General features: G+C 42.8%; 2 protein-coding genes across 2 annotated transcripts in view; one reads left to right on the forward strand and one right to left on the reverse strand.

Annotated features, from left to right (window-relative positions):
* The window catches only part of mars1 (methionyl-tRNA synthetase 1), a 67397-nt gene extending 60832 nt beyond the window's left edge, over positions 1–6565 (forward strand). Inside the window, 3 exon segments of the mRNA XM_082959494.1 lie at positions 1999–2133; positions 2982–3233; positions 5841–6565. Coding sequence (XP_082815620.1) covers positions 1999–2133; positions 2982–3233; positions 5841–5990 — 537 coding nt within the window. The 3' untranslated portion in view covers positions 5991–6565.
* Positions 6566–6616: 51 nt separating this feature from the next.
* ddit3 (DNA-damage-inducible transcript 3) lies at positions 6617–12774 on the reverse strand. Its single transcript, XM_082959495.1, has 4 exons — positions 12575–12774; positions 11150–11214; positions 10381–10639; positions 6617–9614 (listed from the first exon to the last, which is right to left on the reverse strand). The coding sequence occupies exons 3-4, from the start codon at positions 10573–10575 to the stop codon at positions 8526–8528; spliced, it is 1284 nt and encodes a 427-aa protein (XP_082815621.1). The 5' UTR covers positions 10576–10639; positions 11150–11214; positions 12575–12774; the 3' UTR covers positions 6617–8525.
* Between the last annotated feature and the right edge of the window lie 248 nt (positions 12775–13022).

The following is a 13022-nucleotide window of genomic DNA, read 5'->3' on the forward strand; positions in this document are numbered from 1 at the left end:
CTCCATATTACTGTAGACACTGTTAACGCTCCATATTACTGTAGACACTGTTAACGCTCCATATTACTGTAGACACTGTTAACGCTCCATATTACTGTAGACACTGTTAACGCTCCATATTACTGTAGACACTGTTAACACTCCATATTACTATAGACACTGTTAACGCTCCATATTACTATAGACACTGTTAACGCTCCATATTACTGTAGACACTCTTAACGCTCCATGTTACTGTAGACACTGTTAACGCTCTATATTACTGTAGACACTGTTAACACTCTATATTACTGTAGACACTGTTAACACTCCATATTACTGTAGACACTGTTAACACTCCATATTACTGTAGACACTGTTAACACTCCATATTACTGTAGACACTGTTAACACTCCATATTACTGTAGACACTGTTAACGCTCCATATTACTGTAGACACTGTTAACACTCCATATTACTGTAGACACTGTTAACACTCCATATTACTATAGACACTGTTAACGCTTCATATTACTGTAGACACTGTTAACGCTCCATATTGCTGTAAACACTTAACACTCCATATTACTGTAGACACTGTTAACGCTTCATATTACTGTAAACACGGTTAACGCTCCATATTACTGTAAACACGGTTAACGCTCCATATTACTGTAGACACTGTTAACACTCCATATTACTGTAGACACTGTTAACACTCCATATTACTGTAAATACTGTTAACACTCCATAATACTGTAGACACTGTTAACGCTCCATATTACTGTAGACACTGTTAACGCTCCATATTACTGTAGACACTGTTAACGCTTCATATTACTGTAAACACGGTTAACGCTCCATATTACTGTAGACACTGTTAACACTCCATATTACTGTAGACACTGTTAACGCTCCATATTACTGTAAACACTGTTAACACTCCATATTACTATAGACACTGTTAACACTCCATATTACTATAGACACTGTTAACACTCCATTTTACTGTAAACACTGTTAACGCTCCATATTACTGTAGACACTGTTAACGCTCCATATTACTGTAGACACGAACGCTCCATATTACTGTAGACACTGTTAACACTCCATATTACTGTAGACACTGCTAACGCTCCATATTACTGTAGACACTGTTAACACTCCATATTACTGTAGACACTGGTAACACTCCATTTTACTGTAAACACTGTTAACGCTCCATATTACTGTAGACACTGTTAACGCTCCATATTACTGTAGACACGAACGCTCCATATTACTGTAGACACTGTTAACACTCCATATTACTGTAAACGCTTAACGCTCAATATTACTGTAGACACTGTTAACACTCCATATTACTGTAGACACTGTTAACATTCCATATTACTGTAGACACTGTTAACGCTCCATATTACTGTAGACACTGTTAACGCTCTATTACTGTAAACACTGTTAACGCTCCATATTACTGTAGACACTGTTAACGCTCCATATTACTGTAGACACGAACGCTCCATATTACTGTAGACACTGTTAACACTCCATATTACTGTAAACACTGTTAACACTCCATATTACTGTAGACACTGTTAACGCTCTATTACTGTAACACTGTTAACACTCCATATTACTGTAAACACTGTTAACGCTCCATATTACTGTAAACACTGTTAAGGCTCCATATTACTGTAGACACTGTTAACACTCCATATTACTGTAAACACTGTTAACGCTCCATATTGGTGTTCCATTCATGTGTGGCCCTTTTGTCTTCACTAACTCACACTAAACAATTCGATTTTATCGCTCCGGATAAAATAAGAAAATGTGTGCTTTTATTTAAATTATTTTTCAGAAGGAATTTACATTTCTTAGTTTTCTTGTTCCCATTAACTCATAACATTGTGTGATAGATTTCTTAACAACAAATGTTTCTTTTCTGAGAGTGAAATGTACTAGTGATTGTTGGAGAAAAATGGCTTAACATCTGAAAACCCATCTTTCCATTCTAGCCGAAGACGGCAGCCCAGACTGATGTCAACGCTCAGCCCGCTCCAAGCCCAGCTTCACATCCTGCTGCTCAGACTGCAGTGAACGGTGCTGACGCTGAGAGAGCCAGAGAGTTAACACTGGCTGTGGCAGAACAGGTAAGATGAGGGGACGAATGTAACAAATCAGAAATTAGGGGTGAAACAATGAAATTAAACCATGAAATAACTGGCCCCAGTTACAAAGTACATGATTTTCTTCCAAAATGTCATGTTTGTATGACGTCCTATGTTACCAATATGGGATATTGTGTATGCTCACGTTACCTCTTCATCAAATAGCGAAACATGATATTTGTCCTGATGACGGACTCTTCCATTCTACATTCTTTCTGGTCCACGGTGAGAAGGTGTTCATTAATTAACTGACTAGTTGGTAATGATGTCAGTCTAACCTGTTGTCTGCTCTCTGCCAGGGAGAGAAGGTCCTAGTTGGTAATGATGTCAGTCTAACCTGTTGTCTGCTCTCTACCAGGGAGAGAAGGTCCTAGTTGGTAATGATGTCAGTCTAACCTGTTGTCTGCTCTCTACCAGGGAGAGAAGGTCCTAGTTGGTAATGATGTCAGTCTAACCTGTTGTCTGCTCTCTACCAGGGAGAGAAGGTCCTAGTTGGTAATGATGTCAGTCTAACCTGTTGTCTGCTCTCTACCAGGGGGAGAAGGTCCTAGTTGGTAATGATGTCAGTCTAACCTGTTGTCTGCTCTCTGCCAGGGAGAGAAGGTCCTAGTTGGTAATGATGTCAGTCTAACCTGTTGTCTGCTCTCTACCAGGGAGAGAAGGTGTTAGTTGGTAATGATGTCAGTCTAACCTGTTGTCTGCTCTCTGCCAGGGAGAGAAGGTCCTAGTTGGTAATGATGTCAGTCTAACCTGTTGTCTGCTCTCTGCCAGGGAGAGAAGGTCCTAGTTGGTAATGATGTCAGTGTAACCTGTTGTCTGCTCTCTGCCAGGGGGAGAAGGTCCGGACCCTGAAGGGCCAGAAGGCAGAGAAAGCTGTGATTGGAGCAGAGGTCACCAAACTACTGGAACTGAAGAAACAGCTCTCCCTGGCTGAGGGAAAACACCCAGAACCAGTGTTGATAAAAGGCAAGAAGAACGCTCAGCCCGCTCCAAGCCCAGCTTCACATCCTGCTGCTCAGACTGCAGTGAACGGTGCTGACGCTGAGAGAGCCAGAGAGTTAACACTGGCTGTGGCAGAACAGGTAAGATGAGGGGACGAATGTAACGAATCAGAAATTAGGGGTGAAACAATGAAATTAAACCATGAAATAACTGGCCCCTAAGACATGATTTTCACCAGAAATGTCTTGTTACTATGGCATCCGGGACATACCATAATTACCGGACTATAAGCCGCTACTTTTTTCCCACGCTTTGAACCTCGCGGTTAAGACGCGGCTAATATATGGTTTTTCCCGCTTTCAAATAAAATTATTATTTTTTTAAACACATTCTGTGACGTGCTCAGTTTTTTGGCGGCATGAAGCTTTCATTAGACCAGTGAAATTGCAAAACGGGTTAAGGTCAAACAACTTTTTTGTTTACTGTTTAGATTAAATCGAGCGCTCTCAAACTTCCCATCATTCTGATTACGGTAGTCATTTTGTCACCCTCATCATGGCAAAGACACGGAGAAATGCATATGATGCAGCTTTCAAGTTGAAGGCGATTGATCTGGCTGTTGGAAAAGGAAATAGAGCTGCTGCACGGGAGCTTGGTCTGGAGCAATGACTTTCTTGGTAGGCTACTGTTTACTGCTAATTAGTTATTTTTTGTTACAAGCCGTGTTTCGTTAAAGCCTATTTATTTTTGTTACAAGCCGTGTTTCGTTAAAGCCTGTGTAAAGTTCATTTGTTTCAATGTACCGGTAGGCACCTGCGGCTTATAGACATGTGCGGCTTATTTATGTTCAAAATAATATATATATTTTTTTATTCAGTGGGTGCGGCTTATATTCAGGTGCGCTCAATAGTCCGGAAATTACGGTAGTCATGCGTAAAGTGGCACAACCATTGCATTTCAAATCATGTCCGTGTATCCATGGGTGGGCTTGAGGTAGTGATGACTATCTAGCTGGTATTAATGACCCGACTTCACATAACACGCCCAATACCGGCATTTGCGCCAAGCAAACCACTGTTTTTCAATAGAGAACTAAGTTTCAATTACGTGAACGGCTACAGCGAGCTAACTTTTACCCACTTCTACACCTGACCTCTCAGCCAGCTAACTTTTACCCACTTCTACACCTGACCTCTCAGCCAGCTAACTTTTACCCACTTCTCCACCTGACCTCTCAGCCAGCTAACTTTTACCCACTTCTACACCTGACCCCTCAGCCAGCTAACTTTTACCCACTTCTACACCTGACCCCTCAGTGAGCTAACTTTTACCCACTTCTCCACCTGACCTCTCAGCCAGCTAACTTTTACCCACTTCTCCACATGACCCCTCAGCCAGCTAACTTTTACCCACTTCTCCACCTGACCTCTCAGCCAGCTAACTTTTACCCACTTCTCCACATGACCCCTCAGCCAGCTAACTTTTACCCACTTCTACACCTGACCCCTCAGCCAGCTAACTTTTACCCACTTCTCCACCTGACCTCTCAGCCAGCTAACTTTTACCCACTTCTCCACCTGACCCCTCAGCCAGCTAACTTTTACCCACTTCTACACCTGACCCCTCAGTGAGCTAACTTTTACCCACTTCTCCACCTGACCTCTCAGCCAGCTAACTTTTACCCACTTCTACACCTGACCCCTCAGCCAGCTAACTTTTACCCACTTCTCCACCTGACCCCTCAGCCAGCTAACTTTTACCCACTTCTCCACCTGACCCCTCAGCCAGCTAACTTTTACCCACTTCTACACCTGACCCCTCAGCCAGCTAACTTTTACCCACTTCTACACCTGACCCCTCAGCCAGCTAACTTTTACCCACTTCTACACCTGACCCCTCAGCCAGCTAACTTTTACCCACTTCTACACCTGACCCCTCAGCCAGCTAACTTTTACCCACTTCTACACCTGACCCCTCAGTGGGGAGAAGGTGTTAGTTGGTAATGATGTCAGTCTAACCTGTTGTCTGCTCTCTACCAGGGAGAGAAGGTCCTAGTTGGTAATGATGTCAGTCTAACCTGTTGTCTGCTCTCTACCAGGGAGAGAAGGTCCTAGTTGGTAATGATGTCAGTCTAACCTGTTGTCTGCTCTCTGCCAGGGAGAGAAGGTCCTAGTTGGTAATGATGTCAGTCTAACCTGTTGTCTGCTCTCTACCAGGGAGAGAAGGTCCTAGTTGGTAATGATGTCAGTCTAACCTGTTGTCTGCTCTCTGCCAGGGAGAGAAGGTCCTAGTTGGTAATGATGTCAGTCTAACCTGTTGTCTGCTCTCTACCAGGGGGAGAAGGTCCTAGTTGGTAATGATGTCAGTCTAACCTGTTGTCTGCTCTCTACCAGGGAGAGAAGGTCCTAGTTGGTAATGATGTCAGTCTAACCTGTTGTCTGCTCTCTACCAGGGAGAGAAGGTCCTAGTTGGTAATGATGTCAGTCTAACCTGTTGTCTGCTCTCTACCAGGGAGAGAAGGTCCTAGTTGGTAATGATGTCAGTCTAACCTGTTGTCTGCTCTCTACCAGGGAGAGAAGGTCCTAGTTGGTAATGATGTCAGTCTAACCTGTTGTCTGCTCTCTACCAGGGAGAGAAGGTCCTAGTTGGTAATGATGTCAGTCTAACCTGTTGTCTGCTCTCTACCAGGGAGAGAAGGTCCTAGTTGGTAATGATGTCAGTCTAACCTGTTGTCTGCTCTCTGCCAGGGGGAGAAGGTCCGGACCCTGAAGGGCCAGAAGGCAGAGAAAGCTGTGATTGGAGCAGAGGTCACCAAACTACTGGAACTGAAGAAACAGCTCTCCCTGGCTGAGGGAAAACACCCAGAACCAGTGTTGATAAAAGGCAAGAAGAAGTGATTAGATATAAAGAGAAGACCGACAGAGGCTGGACAAATGAGAGAAGTAGAGGCAAGATTTGAATAATAAGAAGAAACATGAGAGTGAGATAAACAGATCTGTGGCAGGATAGAAGACAATGTGGTGTTGCTTATGGGGACAGAGTAATGGGAAAGATCAGTAATCGAAGAGGGGGGAATTGAAAACTGCTACAAAATATTCAGTCAAACTATTTCTACATCTCTTTACTGAAAGTAGCAGGTTCTAGTAGGCTGATGGCTAGGTGGATTCCCCGTTATTTTTACTGCACGGTATCATGAAGAGAAATAAAATGATTACATGGCCACCAGGCTACGGTTCTACTGTCACTATGCAGCAATTAGTTCAGGTCAGTGTGTGTAATAATATTATAATATTGTTATATAAAAAAAGAGAAGTCATGTTTTTACATATTCCCATTTATTCAATCAAATAAATACCACATTTGCTAAAAATAACTATTTTTGAAATTTTTTATTCTGTGATAAATGAATTCAGAATTGTATTATTTTCTTAATTTGTCACTTTCAAAGATTAAAGCATTTGTTTGGACCTTATATGCATCTCACTTTACATTTCAATCAAATAGACTTTCCAAGACACTAAAATGGTTTTAAAGGATTTTATTTGCAACTCTAAACATACAATAGCAAAGTAAATGTTTCCTTTGTCATTTAACCGAAATAAAAGACAAGCACGTTAGTGTTTCTCTAATTCAACCACTGACCGATACATCATTTACAGTAAAATGTTGAGTCAATATGGGTACAGTAAAGGTTTTATTTCAGTAGAACTGTGTCGGTATAATACAGGAGTATATAAAATATATATATGTGAATCAGGGTAGAGCTCTACATTGTAAATATTACTACCACTAAATTCAGTCTATTTGATAGAAAAAGATTAGCGTTCTAGGTGTAAAACTATCCACGTTCTAGGTGTAAAACTATCCACGTTCTAGGTGCAAAACGGTCCACGTTCTAGGTGTAAAACTATCCACGTTCTAGGTGTAAAACGATCCACGTTCTAGGTGTAAAACGATCCACGTTCTCGGTGTAAAACGATCCACGTTCTAGGTGTAAAACTATCCACGTTCTAGGTGTAAAACTATCCACGTTCTAGGTGCAAAACTATCCACGTTCTAGGTGCAAAACAATCCACGTTCTAGGTGTAAAACGATCCACGTTCTAGGTGCAAAACGATCCACGTTCTAGGTGTAAAACGATCCACGTTCTAGGTGTAAAACTATCCACGCACAGTAAAGCCGTAACAGCTTATATAAGCACTGAGTTACTGACTGACAAACTTTCCTGAGCTCTATATTCCTCCACAAACTGGACAATAAATATTATCTCTGATGGCCTCTGCAGTCTTTAGGATTAATCTTAGATTTGAGGTTGGCGGATAAGGGATAGCCTGGTATTCAAACAATTTTAGCTACGTTTCACGGTGGCTTCCCAGTGAAACAAAGGTAGGCTTAGCATTCAGTCAGGTTTAACCAGGCTAGATAAAGGATGCCGTGACAGTGAAATGCACTCTCCTTGTTTTAGTTCACTACCTTCATACTAGGAATGAGTCCAACACAAGTTTGTCAGAATCGCTTTGTTGATGGTTTTTGAGTCCGATCAATACAAATTCCTACCGAACCCCCAATCAATAACTCCTAGCAATGGGGAAAAATCACTTGAATTGTTTTTTCAATTAGCCGTAATTTTGGAATCAATGCCGACACCCCCAAACAAATCAGAATGTTTACTAATCCCTACTTCATACAAATCACTTCACTAGGCTTAACGAGTAAAACTCCCAATCAGAATCGCATTCATTAGGGCACGCAACAGAAAACGTTTTAAAATGTTTTGCAACAGAACTAAACAAATGTTTTTTTGTCCAATGTAGTCCCACTTTGATCTTTCCATTTGATGCTTAATGAACGTGACCCATGCAACGCTTGGGATAGGTGTTGGTTCACAATCTTCATAGGTAGATGCTTCCGAATCAATTCCTTCATTTTGGAATCAAAGGCCCCAATGGGTTAATTGAATGTAACCCATCCGTACTTCATACTGAACTCTACACATGACTGAATGATCTAAACGACCCAATCATTCTACGTTAGTTAACCCACCTACATGTAGATACAGTAACCTCTCAACAGAGAGCATGACCCATCCACCTTCTGGACCTTTTCCTCCGTTACTTTACACCTGTATGTCCATCTGTCACTACGTCTGCCACAGTTCTTTCTCTCCATGGTTTTCCTTTGACTTGCTCTTCCATCGCTCGCTCTTTATATCTACCTTTTCCTTCTGACTTTATCATACAGTTTTTCAGAAAATGTATAATTTAACTTTCTTCTTAAAACATATATATGTATATAAGAAAACATATATATATTTTGGTTTCTCTCTTAACGCTATCTTAAAATGCATTTCAAAGTCGCCACCGCATTAAACCCTTCACCGCCAACCTGCTATTCCAAATGTTCATTTTCTGCCTTGTTACTTCCTTCCTCCCTCACTTCCTGGTGTTAACTAGTCTCTCTATCAGGGCTCGGCGTGTCCTCTGCACCTCCTCTCCCAGTCTGTCTATCTCTGCTTTCAACCTCTCGTTCTGATCTGTCAGCTCATGTACCTTCCTCTCGTTCTCCTGCTCCCTCTCTCTCCTGCTCTTCTTCGCAGAAGTGGAGGATGAGTGTGAGCCGGAGGAAGGGAAGGACAGAGAGTTGCCCCTCTTGCGTTTGTCCTGCCGAGACGAGGAGAACGAGGTGCTAGTAGGAGAGGAAGGAGGAGAGCAGTTGAGAGAGGTGGACGGAGAGGCGGAGGAAGAGCAGGAGGGAGAGTCGGGGATGCAGGTGTTTTCCTCCTCGCTGGCGGAAGGAGACTCAGGTTGTTGGACATTGTCGGAGTGATGATGAAGCTGATGATGGTGGTAGCTACCGCTCACCATGATCCCTCCTGTCTCCACCATGCCCACCCCTCCTGTCTCCACCATGCCCACCCTTCCTGTCTCCACCATGCCCACCCCTCCTGTCTCCACCATGCCCACCCCTCCTGTCTCCACCATGCCCACCCCTCCTGTCTCCACCATGCCCACCCTTCCTGTCTCCACCATGCCCACCCCTCCTGTCTCCACCATGCCCACCCTTCCTGTCTCCACCATGCCCACCCTTCCTGTCTCCACCATGCCCACCCTTCCTGTCTCCACCATGCCCACCCTTCCTGTCTCCACCATGCCCACCCCTCCTGTCTCCACCATGCCCACCCCTCCTGTCTCCACCATGCCCCCCCCTCCTGTCTCCACCATGCCCACCCCTCCCTCGTTCAGCAACTCAAAGAACTCTGGGGGTAACAGGTCCCCTCCTCCTGAGCAGCCTCTTTCTCCATCCCTCCCTCCCTCTCTGTCCCCCTGCCTCTCCGCTCTTTCCTCAGCTGGACTCGGACGGGAGGTGTGTTGGGGCGGGTGGGTAGGAGGCTCCTCCGGGACCGTGACCCTCTGGACCCCCTCACCTCCCCCCCACGCCTCCCCCCCGACACCCACTCCCACCCCGTCTGTCAGCCATGTCAGGGAACAGTTCTCCAGAACATCTAGGAACTCCGGCTCCTTCTGGAGAAAATAAAAGGGAAGAAAGAGAACAGAATGAGCGAGGGAGAAGAGAATGAGAAGAAGAGAACGAGAGAGGGAGAAGAGAATGAGAAGAAGAGAACGAGAGAGGGAGAAGAGAATGAGAAGAAGAGAACGAGAGAGGGAGAAGAGAATGAGAAGAAGAGAACGAGAGAGGGAGAAGAGAATGAGAAGAAGAGAACGAGAGAGGGAGAAGAGAATGAGAAGAAGAGAACGAGAGAGGGAGAAGAGAATGAGAAGAAGAGAACGAGAGAGGGAGAAGAGAATGAGAAGAGAACGAGAGAGGGAGAAGAGAATGAGAAGAAGAGAACGAGAGAGGGAGAAGAGAATGAGAAGAAGAGAACGAGAGAGGGAGAAGAGAATGAGAAGAAGAGAACGAGAGAGGGAGAAGAGAATGAGAAGAAGAGAACGAGAGAGGGAGAAGAGAATGAGAAGAAAACGAGAGGGAGAAGAGAACGAGAAGAAGAGAACGAGAAGAAGAGAACGAGAAGAAGAGGACGAGAGAGGGAGAAGAGACAGAGAAGAGGAGAAAGGACCGAGAAGAGGAGAGTGTGTACGTTAGGGAACGGTTATGTCGACGGAGCTTCTTACATCAGCACTGTGGAAAGAGTTGCATCATGAAAAAGAGAAGACGAAGAAACCAACAACTGATTCAAAAGCCAAAACACATCGACGATCATCAATCAATCAGTCATCGTTGATAGATCAATCCATATTGATCAAAACTATTTTTAAAATCTCAACTGACCTCAGAGCAGGGAGGGGCACGCGCCGGTTTGGCCCCGCCCCCGTCTGATCCCAGTATATCCTGCAGGTCCTCATACCACGCCTCCAACTCTGCACCACACAGCGGCCCCACACCGGGGGGGTACGACTCTGCACCACACAGCGGTCCCACACCGGGGGGGTACGGAGGGGGCAGGTGAAGCCACTCGGCAGTCATCTTTTGCTCCGTCACTCAGTCGACACCGATAGTCTTCCACACGCTGGAACACACTGGACCAGGACTGGAGATGGAGACGGTTTTAGAATGAGGAAATAATTATTTAATATATATCTTCTGCATGAACAGTTATATGGTTTCTCTACAGTAGGCTAGGCATCGGGATCGATATACAAATTACTCAGGAGAAAGCTATGTGTACGAGAGACTTTTCTATTGCACAGCTAAGTTAGCATATGTTAAGAATTATCAAGAGTTGAAGGAAGATGAGCAATTGAACAAAGTACCGCTATTATAATTTCTATATTGTTTAAAAACAGACACTTTTTCACTAAATGGTCAAATAGTGGCACTTGGTGGACAAATGAGTCTACTGCACAAACCAATGTCTTTTATATAGAATTCTATTGTCAAAAACACGAGCTCTAGTGAATAGTAGTGAAACTTAATTTCAAACATTATCAAGTTAAAATCTTGAAAAGAAATGCATTGATATATAAGTATAATGAGGTTAACTTGTCATCCAACAGTAAAAACAACACCGAAATCAACAGAATGAGGAAACGCAATTCACCTTCTGAAAGTCTCTGATGATCAAGTCTGGCAATTGGTCGTTGGAGATAATTTGTCCCAACAAGTCTAGAAAGAATATATGGCATTAATTAATACAACGATTATTCAATACAGTGTGTGGAGATGTTAGAATGTGCTTAAAGGAACAGAAATGTATATTTTATAACGGCAGACAGATGTCTACTGGAAATATAGCTGAGGCACTCAACTTGATAAACAACCTGACAACGCATTGTTAAAAACGGTTGAACGCAGGCCTATAAAACTGATTTTATGTGGATGAAATTAATACAATAACTTGACAAACTACTATGCTATGGCTTCACATGTTCTGGTAAAAAAAAAATAATAATATGTGTGTAAAATCATCAGAAAATCGGTCATTCCTCCTGCCACAGTCCAAAGTGATTTCTATTTCGATCAAAACATACTGGATTTGGATTTACACAAGCTCATGAAAAAGAAAAAATAGATTTCGACATGCACTCTTCCCAACATGCAACATATCTTTTTTTTCTTCTAAAAATAGAGGTTTATCCTTGACATGAAATAGTTAAAAGGTACTTTAAAAACCACTTGGTGGACGGGAAATAACCTGTGTCCACAACACAGCAAGCATGCCATAGACAAGTAGACATTAATCAATAAATGCAGCCCAATTCTTGCCAAATACTTTCATGAAGAATATCTATATATTTCTATCATGTATTCTTTGAAGAATACATTTTCAGAAATGTGATATTTATGCAACTGCAGGCTGGATGTGGTGTGGCAGGCTGCTCGTTCTCCAAGCCAAGGCATTACGTCATGGAATCAGAGTCCAGGACGGGCGAAACAAAAGCCTCCGTTATAAACGGGTACAAAACACAGGGATGAGACAATGAAAACCTTCCTGTACTATCTATTCTAATGAAAAATCCTCTCCAAATGGCCATGCGATCTTATTCTGTCAAGACAAATAAGTGTTTATTTTTGTTATTTAATAATAGGCTATTAACAAAACAAATATAACGTCTGGATAAATGACATCTTATAGATTGATCAAACAAAAGCCTGAACGTTGATAACATTAAATAATAAGTTAATAAAAACCGAAACAAAACGTTACGTAAACGTGTCTCTGTTATGTCAAACTTCTGAGAGCTCGTGGCAGAGAGAACGCCACTTGGGGGTCAAAGTCAAATATACAGATAAATGTATCCCTCAATCTTGGATAAAAATATAACAAATGTCAATTATAATTGCACACAGCAACTGCTGTCCTTAAACAGACACGGGGAAAGTTGCCAAACAACATTCACATTCTTTTCCAAAAGGGGAAACCAGAGAAACGATCAGCTGCCAAATTAAAATTAGAACTCCTATAGAAGTCCCTAAAAGACAATCAACAACTTTTAAAAAACTATACAGAATAAAATTCACTTACCCTTTTTCTTTTATTATTTCGCTTTCTCGACTGTCGTGGATTCGGACTGTGTATATATTTTAGTTGAGATTGGTGATAGCTCATGTTAACCATTGTTCGGCTTAGGATACTGAATGTGATTTTTCGGGAACTCCCGGTGATCTTTATATATGGTGACGCCAACCGAACTCGACGGGAAGTTTTTTTAGTTTTTACTTAACCGAAGCCCATTAGCTGATGATGAAATGACTGACAACCAAATGGTACAATAGTAATCTACGCGCTAAATGATTTTGCTTGGCGACATCCAATTGGTAATTGTATTGTAGAGTAAAGGCGGGCTCTAAAGGGCGGCCGGGTTGTCGCCACTCTGGGTAGTTTGTGTGACGTGAAGGTGTGATGCAGCCCGGATGAATTCGGGGCGTAAAGGGAGTCACATGAAAGGAATGATGCAATGCTTGGCAACACA

This window comes from Salmo salar, chromosome 12, assembly GCF_965601325.2.
Source record: "Salmo salar chromosome 12, fSalSal1, whole genome shotgun sequence".
Taxonomy (NCBI): domain Eukaryota; kingdom Metazoa; phylum Chordata; class Actinopteri; order Salmoniformes; family Salmonidae; genus Salmo; species Salmo salar.